This window comes from Rhea pennata, unplaced genomic scaffold, assembly GCF_028389875.1.
Source record: "Rhea pennata isolate bPtePen1 unplaced genomic scaffold, bPtePen1.pri scaffold_26, whole genome shotgun sequence".
Taxonomy (NCBI): domain Eukaryota; kingdom Metazoa; phylum Chordata; class Aves; order Rheiformes; family Rheidae; genus Rhea; species Rhea pennata.
Window position 1 is genome coordinate 3,143,515 of NW_026907677.1, and position 19,960 is coordinate 3,163,474.

Genomic DNA, 19,960 nt, shown 5'->3' on the forward strand with positions numbered 1-19,960 from the left:
CCCCTCCTTGCCGTGGTCTGTTGAAGATCGGCGGTGTAGCAATGTGGGCTCCTGATATCAGCTTGGTCAGGGATTGCCGTGTCCTGCAATCACACGTGCTGGGCTCAGCACTGGGGAAGGCACCCAGAGCGATCCTCCCACATCCCTCTGAGGCCTACTGCCATCACGCAGGTGGCAGCGCAGCCTTGGTACCAGGACCTAGTGGAACATGGCGCAGGCTGCTGTGTGACATGGTCCTCGGGAGAAGGAACAACCTGGGGCACACCAGTGCCAGGCCTGTCTCGCAACCCCTAGCCACAAGCTGTATGGAGACAAGTCTCTGCCATGGCTGTTGGGACTGAGCAGGAGCCCCATGTCATCCCTCACTGTCAGCCCCAGTCTGTGCCTGACTGCTGAGTAGTGTTGGGGATTGGCTGGGCTCAGGGAAGGACAAGAGTGGCTGGGAGACTGTCACAGCTCCACGTATGCCTGATAGCTGCTGTATGCAGGCTCTCAGGTTCTTGACATCCTTGATCTGGCAGTGGCCTCTTACTTTTCTCATTTTTCCCCTTGTTTCAGGGAACCAGTCCATTGACCTGACAGGAGCTGAAAAAATGGAGGCTGCAAAAACCTAGGAAAAGAGATGCCTTGACTGGGGGCTTCTCGCATCAGAGGTGAGCTGGCTGGCACATGGGCCTGAATACTATGCTGCCAGCATGGCCTCAGTGCTGTGCCTTTCCCAGGAGCATAATGGAGCAGCACATCCAAGCCCCAGCTGCAAAGGCAGCTTGTTCCTCAGGGAAGGGGTGAATGCACCACATGTCTGTCTCAAGGCTGGTCCAAAGCTGGATTCAGAGTGAGGCAATGGAGAATGTAGGAAAGGATGGGTCTCCTTGGCAGGGCCATGAGAGAGGGCAAGATGATCTTCTCTTCTGCCCAGGCTGTGGCTGCTATGATTAAGCTGTTCTGGTGCAGGAGCTGACCATGACATTGAGCTCGCCCAGGAGCCCAGGACCTGTGCCCAGTGGCAGAGCCCAAACAAAGCCCCTCCTGCTGAGGTCTGTGGCCTCAGCTGTCTGCTTAGGTGATACTTGGGCACCGATGCCACTGTTCACCATGTCCTGCTCTATCCGGGTATCTGATGTGGTCCTCTTGGCCCTCTTTGTTGCCTGAAAAAGGAAAGGAGGCATTTGCAGGTAGAGGGAGGAAGCCAGCCCTCGTCCTGGGGGAGGGGCTGGCAAGTGGCATCATCGCTGTGCTGCTGAGCAGACTCCCATCTGTCCCCAGTCCCTTTTCTAGGGGAGAGAAGTGAGGGCAGAGGAGAGGCATCTCTCATCTCTGCTGAGAGTTCAACTGTAGCATCTGTCTCTTCCCTTGGCTCAAGACCAAGTTGGCAGGTTTTTTCCCTGGAGCTTTCCATTGACAGCAGTGTCCTTCCCAGGGTGAAGAGCAGCCTGGCAGGTGGCAGAAAGCTGTCCCCAGCACTGCCACTATCACCCCTGGCCAACAGATCTGGCCCAGCTCCCCGTAAGCCCATCTCCCTGCTCTCAGCATGTGGAGAGAGATGTGCCTATGTCCTGCCTGCCTGCTCCCGACATGGCAGTGATTTCCTCGTGGGCATTGCCAGGGGCTGCTGCCAGTGCCAGGCACCTAGCAGCATTTGCGGGAGGGGCTGCTTGAGCACCAAAGCCAAAGATGCCACAGTGCTGTTAGGGTTCCACCTGGCCTCTTCCTCCACCTAAGACCTGGGGATCAATCACAGGTAGGGGCAAAGTTGGGGTGGGGGGTATTGTGCTGAAGGGAGCTGCTTTCTCAGCTCCCAGCCTGTTTCCTCCAGAACAGAAGTCATCCAGCCACACCTGCTGCATTCTGAGCCACCTTCTGCCTTGTGCTGTCTTTTGGTTAACAAGGTCTTCAGGAGTGCCAACCCAGATTTTCACTAGGGAGCTCAAAGGCTCCTTCCTGAAAGACCTCCCTGTGACTGTCCAGGATTCCGCTAGCAGTACATCCTGGATCCTTCCAGGGAAACTTGAACAGGCATTGTATCGTCCCTTCCCATCCTGTCGCACTGGCATAGACCAGCTGTCCAGGTGCTGTGGGCAGTGGAGAGAGTTTTGCGCCTCAGACACACTGACACAGGCTTCTAGACGTCAGTGCAGATCCTAGGTCAGAGCCCCATGAGGCAGACGATGTGGTGGGACCCACTGTGCCCCCCTTCAGGGCCCTTCATTCAGATACACCAGGAAAAGGGCCTTGGTCCCGTTTCCCAAGCCAGGAGTGGGGCCGAGCTGCCAGCACACTCTGCTGCCCTGTCCCAAGCCCTCACCAGCTCTGCTGTCTCCTATGCAAAAGGCAATCTACATCACTGCTTTGTGTGGAGCCTCTGTGGGGTCTCGCTGGCTGCAGTGGTAGGTTTTGTGGGCAGCACCTGCAAAGCCAGGAAGGGCAGATTGTCACAGGACATCAGCAGTGGAGTGAGGGGGAGGTGCTGGGGCATCCTCAGCAGCACTGGGAGGACAGGACTGGTCCCACAGAGGAGATGGGCATTCTGGACACTCAGGTCCTGCTGAGGGTGCATGTGTGTCCCCTCCTCAACTGGGAACGGCTGATCACGGTCATGCTGTGGGGTTCCAGTGTGACACCAAACAGAGCAGCCCTGGTATACTCAGTAGAATGCTGAGCTGTCTGGGTGCAGAGGAGGTTTGGGAGGAACTGGCAGGAAACCTCATCTTCCTGTATCCGCTCTAACACTCAGCTGTGCAGAGCATGAATTGCTCTTGGTCAAGTTGAGGGCACCCAGTACAAGAGGGTCCTTCTGCCTGCTGCAGCGTTCCAGCCTGACACTGGGAAGGGGTGAGCCCTCATATCAGGAAGGGCCTGGCCACATCACCCTGAAAGAGAGCTCTTCCCCATGTGCATGGAGCACTCTGCCAGGGTGGGCTGTAGCGTTGACTCTTGCTTGCTGTCGAACAGGGAGACCACCTGCAGAGCCTGGATTTTTCTCACTCTGGCATGGGCTGTGGGATCTTGGCAGCACTCTCGTAAGAGAGACCCTCCAGTCCTCTAATCCTCTTCGTGGTCGTGCGCTGGACTCTCTCCAATAGTGCCATGTCTCCCTTGTACAGAGGAGCCCAGAACTGGACGCAGTATTCCAGATGTGGCCTCACCAGGGCTGAGTAGAGGGGAGCATTACCTCCTTGGACCTGCTGGCAACACTCTTCCTAATACACCCCAGGATACTGTTGGCCTTCTTGAACATAAGGGCAGATTACTGGCTCATAGTCAACTTGTTGTCCACCAGGACCTGCAGGTCCTTCTCCGTTCCAGCAGGTCAGCCTCAGTCTGTACTGCTGCCTGGGGTTATTCCTGCCTAGGTGAAGGACCCTGCACATGCCTCTGCTGAACTTCATGAGGTTCCTTTCTGCCCAACTCTCCTGCCTGTCTAGTTCTTCTGAATGGCAGCACAGCCCATTGGTGTATCAGCTGCTCCTCCCAGTCTGGTATCATCAGCACACTTGCTGAGGAGGCACTCTGTCCTTTCATCCAGGTCACTGATGACTAAGCTGAAGAAGACTGGCCCTAGTACGGAGCCCTGAGGGGACACCACTAGCTGAAGGCCTCCAACTAGACTCTGCACCGCTGATCACAACCCTCTGAACTCTGCCATTCAGTTGTGAATGCACCTCGCTGTGCACTCATCTAGCCCAGGCTTCCTAAGTTTACCTGTGAGGATGTTATGGGAGAAGATAGTGTCAAAAGCTTTGCTGAAATCAAGGGAGACAATATCTGCTGCTCTCCTATCATCTACCCAGCCAGTCGTTCCATCACAGAAGGCTGTCAAGTTGCTTAAGCGTGATTTCGCCATGGTGAATCTATGCTGCCTACTACAAGGAACCTCATAATCAGCATCCAAGACATGTGCCTGCTGCTGCTCTATCAGCTACTAAGGCAGGAGTGACCTCACACGCCCATGCCCCAGCCATGATGCTGCTACTAGCCTATCAGAGGCTGAGACAGAAGTGATCTCATAAGCAAGAAAGGAAACTTGGTCCATGTGAGAAGCTGAAGGGTCATGAGTGTCCACACGAGCTTGGTAGATGATTGTAAGGTCACCTCTGTCTGAGTAGCCCATAGGTCTGCCCTTGGCTCATGCCTCAGGTAACTGTTTGTGTGGTCAGTTCTGTGCGAGGACCTGATCGGCCACCAAGAGGCGCAGGGCTAGGGTGTTGATTGTGAGGTCATTCAGAACATGCTGAGGTCATTTCCATAAGGGAAGAGGAAAGAGCAGCAGGAGGCCCATTGGCTTGGTAGGTGATTACAAAATCAGTTGTATCTGGTGAGCTAGTAGGCCACCAGGAGGCTGATATTTTTGTGACATTTTAATGAGATTGTTTCTCAGAAGCTCCTTGAATGGGAGGAGGCCCTGACCTGGAGGTGACTTTGTGACTTCTGTCTCTGCAGGTGATGGACCGGGAGCAGGAACATGGATGGGAAAGTGGTTGTGAGGTCATTTCTATAGGTGAAGCTGATGGGAGCACCTGACTGCTGTCTGGGATGAGTGGTTGCGAGGTCCTGTCTGCCTGAGTAGCTGATAGGCCACCAAGAGGCATAAGATTGTCTGGGTTTGGGAAGTGAGGAGGAAGGTTGTCCATACATGTCTCCTGTCAAAACTACTGCTTTTCCTCCATGCTCAGACTTCATTCTGGCAGAGACACTCCAGGTTACTATGATCTGGAGAGTGTGGCTATCACTTTCTCTGTAACCTGAAAAGTAAAGAGAGCTTAAAAAGCAGAAGCCCTTTCTTTTTCAGGTCTTCATTGACAGCTTGCTCTTGTAAATACACTGCTGAGACCTCTCCCATGAGCCACCCAAGAACTGAAGAAAATCAGGGGGAGTGAGAAGGGTTGCTAGGGCTTTGAGTATTTTAATGACCCGTCAAGTGTATTTGGTGCTGATCCAGAGCCTCAGGTACTGAAAGGAGACTGAACAAACCTCTCAAGTAGTTAAAGTCAGCAGCAAATGCCAAAGCTTCTTGGAGCATTAATGAGTCCCACTGAGGGCCATTACTCAGAAAGCCTCCCCACGGGGCAATTACACCCAAAAGTTGGAGGCACTAGCTGCAAGTAGGCAAGGGAAATGTGCAGGTGGCCCCAATGTCATGCAAAGCTGGGTGAGTTTGGTCAATCAAAATGGCCAGGCACTGACACCCAGGCCCTGGGTAGGGTGATGCTTTCCCTCGCGATGCCTCTTCCTAGGGCAATGTGAGTGTGGGGGTGCGCCATACTGAGAGCAGGACAATGGTACAGCACCTCCTGGGTTTCCCGGGAACAAGGAGGCAGCAAGGCCTCAGTGGCGTAAGGAAACAACCTCTTCTCAGAGGTCTTAGTGGCAGAGACAACAGCCATAGCCAAAGGACAAAGACCTCAGTTCTGCTGGGAGCTTTCAGCCTCGGCTTTCACCCTTGGTTGTTTCCACCACAGGCTGTCCTACGCTGTCTCATACCTCCTCCTCTTTCCTTGCAGACTGTAGACACCCAACCTGCTCCCTCACCTCACTACCACTGCAGGATCTCTCTGCCTTTACTGATGTCTCCCTGCCCTCACTTGCTTTTCCTTGAAACACAAAGCCAGTAGCTGATCACAGACTCCCTCATGGTGACCTGTTGCACTACAGCACTACACTTCAGGTGACATTTCTTTTCCTGAAGTCACATCTGCACGTTACAAGCTGCAGTTTGTGGTTGTTTCCCCTTCTCATGCTGTTTGCCAAAACCAAGAAAAGCTCCATCCTGTCTGAAACTACCTTTCAAGCAGTCTCTCCTGAAGAGTTTGGACCCTGCCCTCACAGCCCTCTAGCTGTATGAGTGGTCCCACCACATCTCAGTTCCATGAATCCATGCTGACTACTCCTGATCACCTTCTTTTCCTTCTAAGCATGATCATATGCTTAGAGGTGACCTGCAGGGTGAGCTACTCCATCAGCTTTCCAGGGATGGAGGTGAAGCTGACTGGCCTGTAGTTTCCTGGGTCATCCTTCTCACCCTGGCTGAAGACTGGAGTGACACTGGCTTTCTTCCAGGCTGCAGGCATCTCTCTGTTCTCCATAATATTTCAAGGATGATGGAGTGTGGCTTAGCAGTAACATCCACCAGCTCCCTCAGTACTGGTGGGTGCATCCAATTGGAGCCCATGGATTTGTGGATGTTAAGTTTGCCTAAATGTTCTCTAACCTGATCCTCCTCAACCAAGGGAAAGTCTTCCTTTCTCCAGACTTTCTCTCTTGTCTCCAGAGTCTGGAGGGGTGTAGGTCCCATGCTGTGTCTGCTAGAGCGGTGGTTGTGCTGGACACCCCGAGCATCTGACATGGTCCTGCTCATCTATTTTCTGTCACTAAATCAAGTGTCTGCCCTGAATTACATTAACTATCTGCAATGTAGAGATGTGCACGAGTCTCAGCTTCCTAGAGAGCAGAGCTCTAGTCATAGTAGGCATCCAGTGTCATTTCGGGGAGCCAAGAAAATTCCTCACCTGGCTCTCACCTCAGGCTCTAGAAGGACACGGGGCTCACAGCTTATCCTTCAGAGTAGGTAGACACTGTCACGTATCTTGGATCACTGCTGTCTCTTCATATTTCACAAGGTGCTTTTGTCTGAACAGTTGATTCCCACCCTCCATCTCCATTGATAATAATGGGAGTGTAGACAGGGAGCTTGCATGCAGACATCTGTGTTGTTCACAGTTCAGTGTGGGCAATGAGAATGCCACCACCTGTGTTTTGTGGAGTCCAAAGGAGGGATCTGAATCCCATTCCAGACCAGGGACTTCTAAAGGGCATATGATGCCTGGATTGATTCATCTGAACTGTACCTGAGCCATGGGGAAACAAACTCCCTTCTTGTCCCTCTTGGGGTGTCCTGAGCTGAGAATAGAGTCTTCCAGAGTGGGACATTTCCACCTCTCTTAGAAAACCATCCCCTGATGTGACAAATTACAATGCTGGAATCGGTGTCTCTTCAGTCTCTCCTAGGGAGAGACTAGAGATGATTGTTTCAGTCTGCTTCAGTGAACATTTCCCAGGAGGAGGGAGTACGAAGGACAGATAAAGTCACACCTTCAGCTGGGCAACTATTCCCAAGCAGGGCCAGGCTCCTGAGATGGAGGGATGAGCTCATGGCAATGTGGCAGCACTGCTGAGAAGCAACTCTGCCCAGGAGCAGCTCCTCTGCATACAGCAGCAGGGCTGCAGGTGTGCACTTGGCAGGTGCTCAGAGGAGACAAGCAAGGTGAGCAAGATGAGTGAGACAGAAGGAAGTTAAAGGCAATCAGGAGTGGGAGGACAGCTGAGAGCTCACTGGGAGATAAATCTTTGCCGCCCTTAACACAGTAAGTCTGTGGCTGCAGGGCAGTGCAGGTGAGGTACCCTGAGGCTTTCTCTGAAGCTAGCACATTCCATGGCCTATAGGACCTTTCACAATGGGTATCCCCATTTTTCTGGTGTGGAGCAGCTGGTGCTTCAGAGCAGGGATTCCTAGGGACCCTGTCAGAGGGACGGGGCATCCTGCTTCCTTCTTCCAGGGATGCTGCAGGGCTGTGAAGCCAGGGAGTGCACTCAGGTCTGCCCAGGGCTGTAATTCAGAGCAGTGTTTCTGCACCACAGGGTGCAGTGCGCCCAGGGCAGTGACTCTGCCACCTGCGAGGGTCAGCACTCAGCGTGCCCAGGGAACTCCCCACAGTGCTGTGGGGAGGAGCTCTGGGTGGGAGGATCACACCCCTGCAGGACAGGTTATTCTGCTGTGGAGGGGATGCTGCCTGGGTCAGGGCTGCTCACAGCTCCAGCTCACCCTGCGAACATTCTGGAGGGGGGTTTCCAAAAGGAAGGTCAAGGCAGGGCATACTTGAAAGGGAAGGGACATCCATGAGTCTCTACCTTCAGTCGTATTGTCTGTGGGTGGGATGAAATGTTGCTGGATCTGTCAGATTTAGACAGGCAACTGAGGCTCCAAAACTTGACAGTGAGCGAGCTGCAATTCTGGAGGGAACTCAGCAAATCTCTTCATCCAGCCCACAGCCTACAGACAGAACGAGCATCACCTTTCCAGCCTCATCAGGGTATATCTCACCTGCTCCTTAGCCCCTGTGTCACTGAGATGCCCCTGGGCAGTTGCCTGCCCCTGGGAGGTGTCTGCAGGGCAAGGTTGAGCGCCCCATGAGGGGAATGGGGTTTGTGAGCAGTGACAGGAGAGAGACGTGGGGACAGAGAAACGCCTCCCTGCAGGGATAGCTCCAGGCAGCAGTCATGGTCAAAGTGTGGGAGGAAACTGCAGACTTCAACATCTCCTCTTCTCACCCATCAGCTCACCAAATCACAGAATGGGTAAGGTGGGAAGGGACCTCTGGAGATCATCTAGTCCAACCTCCCTGCTCAAGCAGGGTCACCTACAGCATATTAGACAGGATTGCATCCAGGCGGGTTTTAAGTATCTCCAGAAAAGGAGACTCGACAAACACAACCCCTCTGGGCAACCTGTTCCAGCTCTCTGCCCTCAAGCCTGTAGGATCCATGGCATGAGGTTTTTCCTTGGCTGATGGACACCCAGGAGAGGAGAAAACCCTGAGTGTTCCCCTGAGTCTCCATGTTCCTGCCTCCCTCAGAAGAAATGCCACGATACTGCCCTGTATTTCCCTACCTGTCTATGCTGTTCTTGTCCTTCCACTTGGACTCCCTGGGCAGGAGTGTTTGAGATGCAATTCAGACACTGACCCTGCAGGTCCTGCCATAGAGATGTATATTTGAGAAAGGTAATCAAGTCCCCCTCCAGCTTCTGTGGCTCTGGGCAGTGCTGGGGCGGGTGGAGGAGCAGGGGAGAGGGGCTAGCAATGAGCCAATTCTCTCTTCAGAACATCCCATCCTTAGGACCTTTAACCATTTGACTGTGGGATATCTGGCTGGGCTGCAAACCAAGGTGGGGACAGGTGATACATGTTTTTTGGAGGGGCAGAGTACTAAGAAATAGAAAGTTTGGCCCAGAGAATTCTGTCCTAACTTGTCTATGTCTTGTCTTTTTGGACGATCCCCCATGCCTAGGGGGAGCGAATGTCCAACAGCAGCTCCTTCAACAGGTTCCTCCTCCAGGCATTTGCCAACACGCGGGAGCTGCAGCTCCTGCACTTTGCGCTCTTCTTGGGCATCTACCTGGCTGCCTTCCTGGGCAATGGCCTCATCATCACAACCATAGCCTGCAACCACCGCCTCCACACCCCTATGTACTTCTTCCTCCTCAACCTCTCCATCCTTGACCTTGGCACCATCTCCACCACTGTCCCCAAATCCATGGCCAATTCCCTGTGGGACACCAGAGCCATTTCCTACTCAGGATGTGCTGCCCAGCTCTTTTTTCTTGTCCTTTTCATTTTTGCTGAGTATTTTCTTCTCACTGCCATGGCCTTTGACCGCTATATTGCCATCTGCAGACCCTTGCACTATGGGACCCTCATGGGCAGCAGAGCTTGTGTCAAAATGGCAGCAGCTGCCTGGGCCAGTGGTTTTCTCTGTGCTGTCCTGCACACTGCTAACACATTTTCAATACCGCTCTGCCAAGGCAACATCCTAGAGCAGTTCTTCTGTGGAATTGCCCAGATCCTCAAGCTCTCCTGCTCAGACACCAGCCTCAGGGAAGTCAGGCTTATTGTGGTTAGTGCCTGTTTAGTCTCTGGGTGTTTTGTTTTCACTGTGCTGTCCTATGTGGAGATCTTCACTGCTGTGCTGAGGATCCCATCTGAGCAGGGCCGACACAAAGCCTTTTCCATGTGCCTCCCTCACCTGGCTGTGGTCTCCCTCTTTGTCAGCACTATTACCTTTGCCCATCTGAAGCCGCCCTCCATCTCCTCCCCATCTCTGGATCTGGTGATGGCAGTTCTGTACTCTGTTGTGCCTCCAACAGTAAACCCGCTCTTCTACAGCATGAGGAACAAGGAGCTGCAAGATGCAGTAAGGAAACGGATCCAGTGGGTACAATGTCTGACCAGTAACTGCCCTATGTGCACCTCCTTCCCATTTCCAGCGTATTTGGCATCAAAGCTATGTGTTATTCAATTTTTTATTATTTACACTCCTGTAAAAAAAAATAAAAGTGCTACTTGTCCTCTGGAAACTCTCATTTGAATCTGACCCAGCGACTGTGCTGAAGGAGGAAGCCAGGCTTCCCCCTTCATCAGCAGGGAGGAGGGAACCTCAAAGGCATACTAGTCTGAGCTCCCTCGGATGCCCCAGTGCAACGAGGAGAGTTTCCCACTGCAGTGTCTCTTTCAGCAGTGATACCAAAGGAGCTCGGGGGGAAGAGTCAGGCTTGCGCAAGTACAGATGGGGTGACAGCATGGGTCCCATGTGCATTAGGAGAGCTCAACTCCCCTGGCCACAGTCAGAGTGTGATCTCACATGCCTCTTCTGCAAGGGTGGCAGGCAGCTATCACAGTGGGCCAGTCCCTTCCCTCTACAGGGCTGCAGTGCACAGAGCAGAAGTGGAGGAGCGTCTGGATGCAGCCTGTGGGGACAGACCCTATGCTCCGCAGGACCATTCTCCCTCTACCACAGCAAGTATTTCCTCCCTGCAGCTGTCACATGGGGGCTGCAGCTTTCCTGGAAACACGTCTGCCCAACAACAGCAGGATTTTCTCTGTTCGGAGCTGTTCTCTTCATTGCCACACTGTGCTGCTGTGCTCTAGTGTGTATATACAACCTAAGAGCTCTCCTAATGTGGTGGTGGTACGGTTATGCTTCCCCGTGCATTCCTGTGAGCACAGGCAGGACGAGGCAATGGGCACCTTTATGTCAGACCTGGGGTCCCAAATAACGTTTTGTAATAAAAGGGGATCTCCTCCGTGCTGTGCCGTGAGTCTTGCCTTTCTTCAGAAAGGAGAGTAAAAAACACACCCAAGGGTTGCAGCACAAAAGGGCCTGCTGTCCTGCTTGTGAACTCCATGGGCCCAGCAGGATGAGCTCAGAGTCCCAGTGTGATCCACCAGGGACCGAGGGCTGGATTTGGGGCTCCTTTCGTGGTGACCAGTGCAAGCAGAGATGGTGAGTGGTCTCTGTGATGCCTGTCTGGGGCTGCTCACAGATGCCATCCTTCTGGAAAGGAAGCTGGCCACCAGGAGAGCTCGGGGGATCTCTAGGAAGAGTGTGTGCCTCAGGGGTGGGCAGGGAGTGGAGCCTCACAAAGTGAGGGATGTTTCATGGTGGAGTCACATAAAGCCCTATACCCAGGTATGCATAGGAAAGGAGGGCTCTGCAATCCCTGCAGAAGCAGTGGGGACCTGGGACACCCAGGGAAAGGGGGCTGGAGAGTGATCCATGCACTCTCATGTAAAACCACAGGCCAGAGCTAGGGCACACAAAAACACATCTGCTGCCATTGCAAACACCCTGGGATCACTCTCAGCACATCCATGAGCACAAACACGTGCTAGCAGTGTCGGTGGTGTTGAGCCATGTCTGTCTGGTTCTCCTTCCTACCCCAACCAGCACAGCCAGTGAGGAGTCAGGGGTCACCCCACGGTGCTGTAATCCCACCATCTGATAGCACTGCAGTGTAGCAGTAGTGCAAGACCCTGTGAGGAGCAGAGGGGAGGGGTGCATGAACTGCTGTGCAGGTCAGCAGAGACCCACTCACCTGGGGAAAGACTCTCTGGGGAGCAGGGACATCCCAGGAGACAAGCAGGACAGAGCTCAGAGAGAGAAAATGAGTGCAAGAAACAAGTTTGAGCACCATCTCAGATCAGACCGCGCTCTGCCTGGGGCAGCAGGAGCTACCGGAGGTACTACAGGGTCAGGGCTCTGGTGCTGTCCTGGGCAGCAGGCTGGGCAGTGAAGGAGCTGCAAGCCACTCAGTGAGTAGAAAAGTACAATACCTTACCAAATGTGAAGGTTTAATGGCTCTGAAATGCATGAAGGTATGCAATAGCAGCGCAGTGGGATGGTGTGAGATGCCATACCACTAATGAGAAACTGCAATGAGAGGTGTGTGCTGTTTTGCATAAATGGTAGTGTGTGGTGGATAGGAGTTAGAGAGAGACAGAGAGGTCCCAAGTGCTGATGGCCCTGGGCTGCAGTGGTGCTGTGAGCTGTGAGCACTGGGACTCTGGTGCACAGGGGACCCCTATCCCCCTGCCTGGCCCTGAGTAGAGGGGCCCAGGAGTGTTTTGGTCACCTGCGGGGAAAAGGCCACCTCTAGGACCTGTTTGTGGCACCTGTGTCTGCAAAGGCAGCAGGAGCAGCCCCTGCAGCCCCATCCCTGGGAGCAGGTGTGAGGCTGGAGCTGGCACAGTGGCTATGTGCTGTGAGCCTGCTTGGGGAAGCAAGCCCAGAGAGAAACCACTGTCTTCCTGGCTTGGGTGCTGCTGCAGGGAGAGCATGGTGCGGACTGCTGAGGTCTCGTGGGCTGTGGTTTGTGCGCTTACAGAAAAAGCTTTGATCTCTTGATGAGCCCCAGCGAGGGAATAACGGGCTGTTTCTGGGAACAGCTTTTTTTCCTGGTGTTAATTTTTCCTTCCTAAGCTGTGATTTGTATTCCCTACTTTCCCCATTGCTACTTTTTCCTTCCTCACTTTTGTCCTCCCTCTCACCCTGCCTCTTACGCATCCATCCTCCACTCATTTACTGATTTCAGCCTTCCCAGTCACAGGAAAGCATGAGGACATATCACTGCTGGCAGCTCTCCTCTCCCTGCCAAGCTGCCCCAGCACAGCTTACCTCTCCCCCGCGGCAGTCACCATCAGGCCGGGAGACAAAGCCAGACACGTCTGCCCAGAGTCTGGTGCCTCTCTCGAGGAGGCAGACGATAACCCCCGCAGCCCCAGTGCTGCCCAGAGCTGGCTCTGCTTCGCAGGAGGGTTTCAGCCCTGGGTCCCGGGAGGGGCAGCTCTCCTCTGCCCTGGCAGCCAAGCCACAGCCCAGCAGTGGGGTTGTGTGAGCCCCCTCCATCCCCTAGCATGGGCAGGGCAAAGTTGGGCTCCCTGCTGGGAACAGCCAGAGCTCTGCAGCACTGCAAACAGCAGGATCTTGGCCTCCAGGAGAGGAGGGAGGCAGAGGCTGTCACCAGCACCCTCTCCCATGGCAGCACATCCCCACGCTGGGCTGGGAGCTCCTCCAGCCCTAAGGCCTGCACAGGCCCTCTGTGGGCAGTAGCACATCCTGGGGCTGGGGATATTTTGGCTCCACTCCAGACTGGAGCACTTGTGCTGGGGCCCCATGTATGGAGCTGGGAAGCAGTTGTGGGAGGGGCCTGGATCCCTAGTGTAGATGTGAGGGAATAATACCACTGCTGCTGATGGTGGCGGGGATGGAGTCACCAGCACATCCCTGAAGCAGTGGGGCAGGGCAGGGGTGACTCTGGGGGCTCTGGGGAGAGCCAGGACTCAGATTTTGCCTCTAGTCCTGAGACCAGGAGCCTTCCTGCTGACAGCCCCTGCCCCAAGGCAGCTCCTACCCTCCCAGCCCCCCACCCATCTGTCCCCGTGGAAGATGCAGGGCTGAAACTTGAGCCCCAGGAGGAGCAGGAGTTTCCAGGGGGATGAGGGTTGTGTTTCTACTGCCCATGTACATTGCTCACCTCCATGGGGTCTTACTCTGCAAATGCCTTTCTCCTGCTCAATGGGACTTTTGTGAGGCTCAAGGGACTAAAGTGTGTCCTGCCTGGCTTTGTGTGGTGTTGGAGGGGTGCTGGAAGAGGGCTTTCTTGGGAGACTGGCAGGCTGTGTGTGGGGCCAGCAGTGCTGAGTAGCTGTGCTGATGGCTGCAGGACAGACCTGAGTGTCCTCAGATGCAGTGCCAGTGAACGTGCGAGTGGCTGCAGGTGAGCTGGAGGGCAGGGCAGGAATTTGCAATGGTCTTGGGCTATGGGAATAGGAGTGACCTGTGTGTCCTCGCCAGAAGGAAGGTGAAGAGGAGAGGAGAGCTGGTGTGTGAGGGCCGAAGGAGGATTTGTGTTCGGAGGACCTTCCCTCCAGGAAGGACAGCAGATTGCTGGCACCAGCTGATGGAGGGGACGGTTGTGCCCTGCCAGGCACTGCCAATATTGCCAGTGTCTCCTGCCTAATGCAATGTGACAACCCCCAGGCTAGAACTCTCTCCATGTTCACGGCTTCAGGATGTGTCTGCCAGCTGCTGTGGGTCCAGGCAAGGCCTGGAAGCAGCAGTTCTCCTCCCCTGTGACCCTCTTCATCCTCCCCAGGGCTTGTTTCCAGCCAGAAATCCCTCTCAGCACAGACCAGCCATCCTGTGACAGCAGGAGCGCAGGACTGTAGAGGAAGGGCCACGTGCTGTGGCAGCATGGTTTCCCATGCCCCTCAGCTGACTGTGACACCACCCGCTAATGTCCCCTCCTGACCACCCTAACAGGGGGAAAAGAGCTTAGCCACAGTGCTGACCTTTGGCAGGTGGGCTTGATCGTCATCATGGTCATTTACATGTCACGAGACCCCTGCCCTGCAGTGTGCTGCAGAGCCAGGTCGTAGCATCTTCCCGCTGCCCTCTCCCCTTGTACTTGTCTAAGTCCAAGTGAAATCATGCCCCTGAGTTGTGTGTCCATGTCCGTGAGAAGCTAATACCATGGATCAATTACAGACTATTGCCTGACAAATTTTAAGGGAAGGGAAAAGTGTCTTTTGTCTTCTTGATCTCCGTTGCCTGCTTTGCCTATAGCAGGAGAGCAGCATCCTGTGCAACTTTGTTCATAGCTCCCTTTCTTCAGGTCTCTGCTTTCTGCACCTTTGCAATTCCAACCTCCTGCCCTGCATCTCCCTCCCCTCCCCCGTCCCTCCACACGCATGCACGCGCGCACACACACACACACACTCTCACTTATCTCTTTGCTTTGCATCTTTTTCAAGTGAGCAAACCTTGACAGAGGCAGCCCAACCTGAACAGGCCGATGCCCAGAACAAGAGCAAGCAGAGTCGAAAACCTCTTTCTTGTGCTCAGCTTCTTCTATGCCCAGCTGTCACTTGGCATACGCAGGCTTCAGGTGAAGTTGTATGAGGTGTGAAATACAGGAATGCCACCAGAGGAGAAAGTGTCACTCATGCACTTTGAGGCGTACTCATGACACACAAGCTATTGCAGTGTGACAAGCCGGGAAGGGCTAAAGGGAAGCAAGATCACCGTGATTAGAGTTAGATCTTCCTGTGTTTCCATTTTTTGCCTTTTAGTGGCTATTCACTGGGCTTGCTCCAGTAGCTCCATCTCTCATACCTGGGAATGTGGAACTGGACTCAGTACTGCTGGTGTGGCCTCAGCAGGGCTGAGCAGGGGGGGAGGATCACCTCTGTCGACCTGCCTGCAATGCTCTTCCTAAGGCAACCCAGGATACCTTTAGTTGCCTTTGGCACAGGGGCACCTTGCTGGCTCGTGGTCAGCTTGGTGTCCGCCAGGTCCTTCTCTGCGGCACTGCTTCCCAGTGGAGCCTGTAGTTGAGCATGGGTTATTCCTCCCTAGGTGCAGGACCCTGCATTTGCTTTATTGAACTTCATGAGGTTCCTCTCTGCCTGTTTCTCCAGCCTGTCGAGGTCCCTCTGAATAGCATCAGAGCCTGCTCAGCAAACTTGTATCATTAGCACACTTGCTGAGGGTGAGCTCTGTCCCATCATCCGGGTCATGAATAAGCTGAACAAGACTGGCCCCTGTACTGACCCCAGCGGACGCTGCTGGCTTCCAGCTAGACTTTGCGCTCTGCCCTCTGAGCTCTGCCACTGGGCCAGTTTTCAGTCCACCTCACTGCCTACTCCTCTTGCCCATACTTCCTCAGCTTGCCTACGAGAATGTTACGGGAGACAGTGCCAAAAGCCTTGCTGGAGTCAAGGGAGACAACATCCACTGCTCTCCCCTCATCTCCCCAGCCAGTCATTCCATCATAGGAGGCTATCAGGTTGGTAAACCATGATTTCCTCATGGTGAATCCATGCTGACTGCTGCTGGTCAATATCACCTTCTTGCTCTTCATGTGCTTGGAAATGGTGTCCTGGAAGAGCTGCTCCATCACCTTTCCAGGGATGGAGGTGAGGCTGACTGGCCTGTAGCTCCCTGGGTCCTCTTTGTTGCCCTTTCTGAAGACTGGAGTGACACTGGCTTTCTTCCAGCCCTCGGGCACCTCTCCTGATCACCTTGCCCTTTTGCAGATGCTTGAGAGTGGCCTTGCAATGACATTGGCCAGCTTCCTCAGCACTCCTGGATGGATGTCCATGTCAGGGCCCATGGACTTGTAGATGTCCAGTGTGCTGAAGTGACTGCTAACCTGATCCTCCTCCAGCAAGGGAAAGTCTTCCTTTCTCCAGACTTTCCCCGTGTTCTCCAGGGCCTAGGATTGCTGAGGGCTGGTCTGAGCAGTGAAGTTTTACTGCCGATGTGAGGAGTAAAACCTGAGGCAAAGGCAGCACTCAGGCTCTCTGCCTTTTCTGTGTCCTCTGTTGCCAGGGCCCTTGGCCCATTCAGCAACCTTTTGTTACAGATGTATTTCTAGAAGCCCTTCTTGTTGGCTTTGACATCCCTCACCCGATTAAACTCCAGATGGGCCTAGGCCCCGTCTGTGTGTCCTGGGACATTGTGACTGTTTTTCTCCCAGGCTACCTGTCCCTGCTTCCACCTTCTATGTACTCCCTGTTATGTTGGAGTTTTGCCAGGAGCTCCCTGCTCGTGCATGCAGGTCTTGTGTCCGCTTTGCTCGACTTCTTGCTCCTTGGGGTGGACCACTCCTGAACTTGGAGGAGGAGCTCCTTGCATGTTAACCAGCTTTCTTCCACTTTCCCCTCTTCCTTTTAGGACCTATCCCATGGGATTCTCCCAAGCAGGTCCCTGAAGAAGGCAATGTTTGCTCTCCTCAAGTCCAGGGACAACTGCCTCATACTGGCCTTCAGGTACTGAGGCAGCCGTGACCTTGCTGTCAGCATAAAAGTCAAGTGCGTGCTGTGGGCCTGGGAGACACTGCAGCACAAGTGACCTCAGCAGCTCAAACAGAAGCAGTGTTGCTGCTGTTTTAGCCTGTCAGCTTGTGAGGCAGAAGTGACCTTGCAAGCATAAGCAACAGCAATGTGCCTGCTGTTTGCCCATCAGGTCCTGCAGGGCAGGTCCTGCCCCAGGGGCAGTGGCAGGCTGCTCAGAGGCTGGACCTGGCACCTGGGCCAGGCAGGAGACCCATGTCTCAGGCACACAGCACTCCTCTAGAGCCAGGCGCCGGGGCCTGAGCTCATCCACGCTTTCGTCAGCATGTCTGAATGGAGTTCCTGCCCTGACAGCAGTGTGGGGAACAGCTGCTTTTCCAGCCCTCATGGGCATGCATGCTCCAGCTGTGGAAATACTTGGCTACATTTTTACAGCTTGCGGGGCTCTAGTCTCCTGGCAGCTCTAGCTTCACCCTTCCTACTCCTAAGAAATCAGAAGCAGTTAAAGCTGCTTCCTCTCCAGCAAACGCAGCTGCAGCTAGCTCCAGCCCTTGCGCTGGCAGAGCCTAAGCCCAAGCCCAGGGCAGGCACTGCCAGCAGAGGCTGTCTGAGCCACAGAGGACCACGGCTCTGTCTCAGTGCTCCCACAGCCCAACACTGCATTTGGCAGGAGCGCTGGGTCTCCTCCCCTGCTCCCACAGGCGCCATGGAGGCTGCTGCTCCCGGGGGAAAGCTCCTGGCCCCTGGGAATGGGCTGTCTGTGCCAGCCAGGCCCCAAGGAGAGGCAAGCACCTAGGGGCCCCTGGGCCCCTGGGGTGAGGCCAGGCAGGGCCTGGCAGCAGGTGCTGACAAGCATCTCTGCCCCCAGGAGGGCTGGGGCACCTCTCTGGCCTCTGTGGCCCTAGGCACAGTGGGCCATGCTGCTGCCCTTCTCACTCACCCTTACAGCCTTACAGCACTCAGAGCTGGCTGGCCCCAGTGCCACCAGCCAGGCAGACCCAGCATCGCTCCTCACCTCTGTGGCTCCTGAGAGCAGCAGCCAGCCAGGTCAGAACAGGCCAGATCCATGGCCAAGCCACTCAAGGTTGTTATGTCGGCACCACATCCTTCCAGCCAGCCCTGAAGACTCTATGAAAGGAGCCGTACGCCAGCCCCAAGTGATGGCACCAGTGCCCAGCCCCCAGGAGAATAAGCATTGGCAGCTGATCTCAACTGTGCTGGGAGATGCCACATTTATTCTTTAGGTTCTTCCTCCTCTGCCTCACTGTGGAGGCTGCTTTCGGGGCTGGGAGTCGTGGCGTTGTCTTCACCCTGCATGCTGGCAAGACCTTCTTCAGGGTTTGTTTCAATGGGCTGGTCTTCACCCATAGCTGTTGATGAGCAGCTTGGAGATGTGCTGGCCCAGCTGACAGGCAGAGATTCTTCTTCTTCTTCTTCTTCTTCTTCTTCTTCTTCTTCTTCTTCTTCTTCTTCTTCTGTCTCTGGATACTGCTCTTCTTCACAGGGCTAAGAAGTGAGAAAGGAAGAGGCTGTGTTATGCACAGGGCGAAAGGCAGAGGCACAGTGCAGGCTTGTCCAGGCCACGTATCTTTGGATGGGCTTCTGATGGTGTGTCCATGCTCACCGCCCCTGTGTCCAAACAGGGTCGCATAAGCAGCTCCTCAGCCTGGGTGCACGGGGGCAGAGGCTGGGAGTGAACCTGTGCCTTGGACTCAGCATTCAGGGAGAGGTTGCAAACAAACGCTGGTGCGATTTCTAGGTCCCGCACTGCAATCCTCCTCTGAGCACCCAGCAGCTATGCCTGGGATGGAAGGGAAGGCTGGTACAAGGCCAGGGTGGCTGTCTGCTGCTGCACTGTGGCTGCAGAAGCACTGACACCTTCTCTCCCTCACTCGGGCTGAGAGCCCTCCTGCTTCTCTCCTCCCCCAGGGCCTCCCACGCTTGCTCCCATTGGCAGCCACAGCCCTTCCCCTCCAAAGGAGTGCTGGGCATTTGCTTGGGGCTACAGAGAGGTGCTTGGTGTCAGGGCCGAACCCAAGTCAATCCCATGTCAGGAAAAGCCATAGGATGCTCTGTGCAAGCTGGTGGCTCGGGGACTGGGAGCCTGACCCCGTGGTGGGCCACTGCCACTCAGATGTCTCAGGTTTTCCTGGAGCTGGCACATACGTACCATGTCTAGTGTGGCCTCCCGTTCCTCAGCCAGCCTTTTTGCCTCCTCCTCTACGCAGGAGTAATAAACATTCACAACGACTTCCTTCCCCGTTCCAAAGTCGTACTTGACAACTTCCTGAATGCTGGGCATTTCTACAGGTGGCTTCTCACTAGTCGCACTTGATTTGCTACTTTGCGACAGGCTTGAGCTGCCCTCAATGGTTTCCTGGCTCTCCGGTCTCTGCTCAACCTGCAAGACAATTCCACACAGGTCTGTGCCCCACTTCCAAAGCCACTCAGCTGCTGTTCTCAATGCATCCCTAAAGCAGCCAGTGACTGCAGGACCTGTGCAGTCACCAGCCCCTTTTGGTTTCGCCTGCCCTCAGGCACCCCAAACGGCAACTGCTGCCCCAGGGTAGCAACGCTGCAGCCCAAGCTGGAGAACAGTGAGAAGCCCCACAACAGGCCCCAGCCTATGTCACAGCTTGACCAGGGCTCATGGTCTTTCCCACTGGCACTTCTCCCTCAGGCTCTGATCTCTCCTGGCAGCATAAGTGAGCTGAGGGAATTGCCACTTGCAGAGTAAGAAACCTGCAACGCTGTCCAGCTAGGGAGGGAGAGGGCAGCATGTGTGCAGTGGGTCTCTTTTTCCCTGAAGGGCAGGTTATTCCTCACATTCTCCCCTGACCCCTGTCTGCCTCGAGTCTTCCCCCCTTGTCCAGCTAAGGAGAGAAAGAGCACCACAGGTACACCAGGTATGTCTGCCCGTAAAGTGCAGGTTACTTCTCACCCTCTCCTCTGACCCCTGTCTGCTGCAAGTCTTCCCTCCGCCCAATTCAGACCTGAAGTGAATCTGAACAAGACTGAAGGATCCTTTTTTTCCTGCTGCCCCGTCATTCACA

General features: G+C 54.6%; 1 protein-coding gene across 1 annotated transcript; it reads left to right on the forward strand.

The window, feature by feature from the left end:
- Positions 1-8,274: 8,274 nt before the first annotated feature.
- On the forward strand, positions 8,275-16,725 carry LOC134154359 (olfactory receptor 14C36-like). The gene is made up of 3 exons (XM_062601109.1): positions 8,275-8,352; positions 9,064-9,987; positions 16,444-16,725. Exons 1-3 carry the CDS (start codon positions 8,275-8,277, stop codon positions 16,723-16,725), a joined length of 1,284 nt encoding a protein of 427 aa, XP_062457093.1.
- Positions 16,726-19,960: the final 3,235 nt, after the last annotated feature.

Bases quoted from the DNA above. Each gene is read 5' to 3' on its own strand.
- LOC134154359 (XM_062601109.1), top strand. From the start codon at position 8,275: ATGGTCAAAGTGTGGGAGGAAACTGCAGACTTCAACATCTCCTCTTCT. The intron at 8,353-9,063 runs GTAAGGTGGGAA...CCCCATGCCTAG, and splicing joins CTCACCAAATCACAGAATGG to GGGGAGCGAATGTCCAACAG. The intron at 9,988-16,443 runs GTACAATGTCTG...CTCTGTTGCCAG, and splicing joins TAAGGAAACGGATCCAGTGG to GGCCCTTGGCCCATTCAGCA.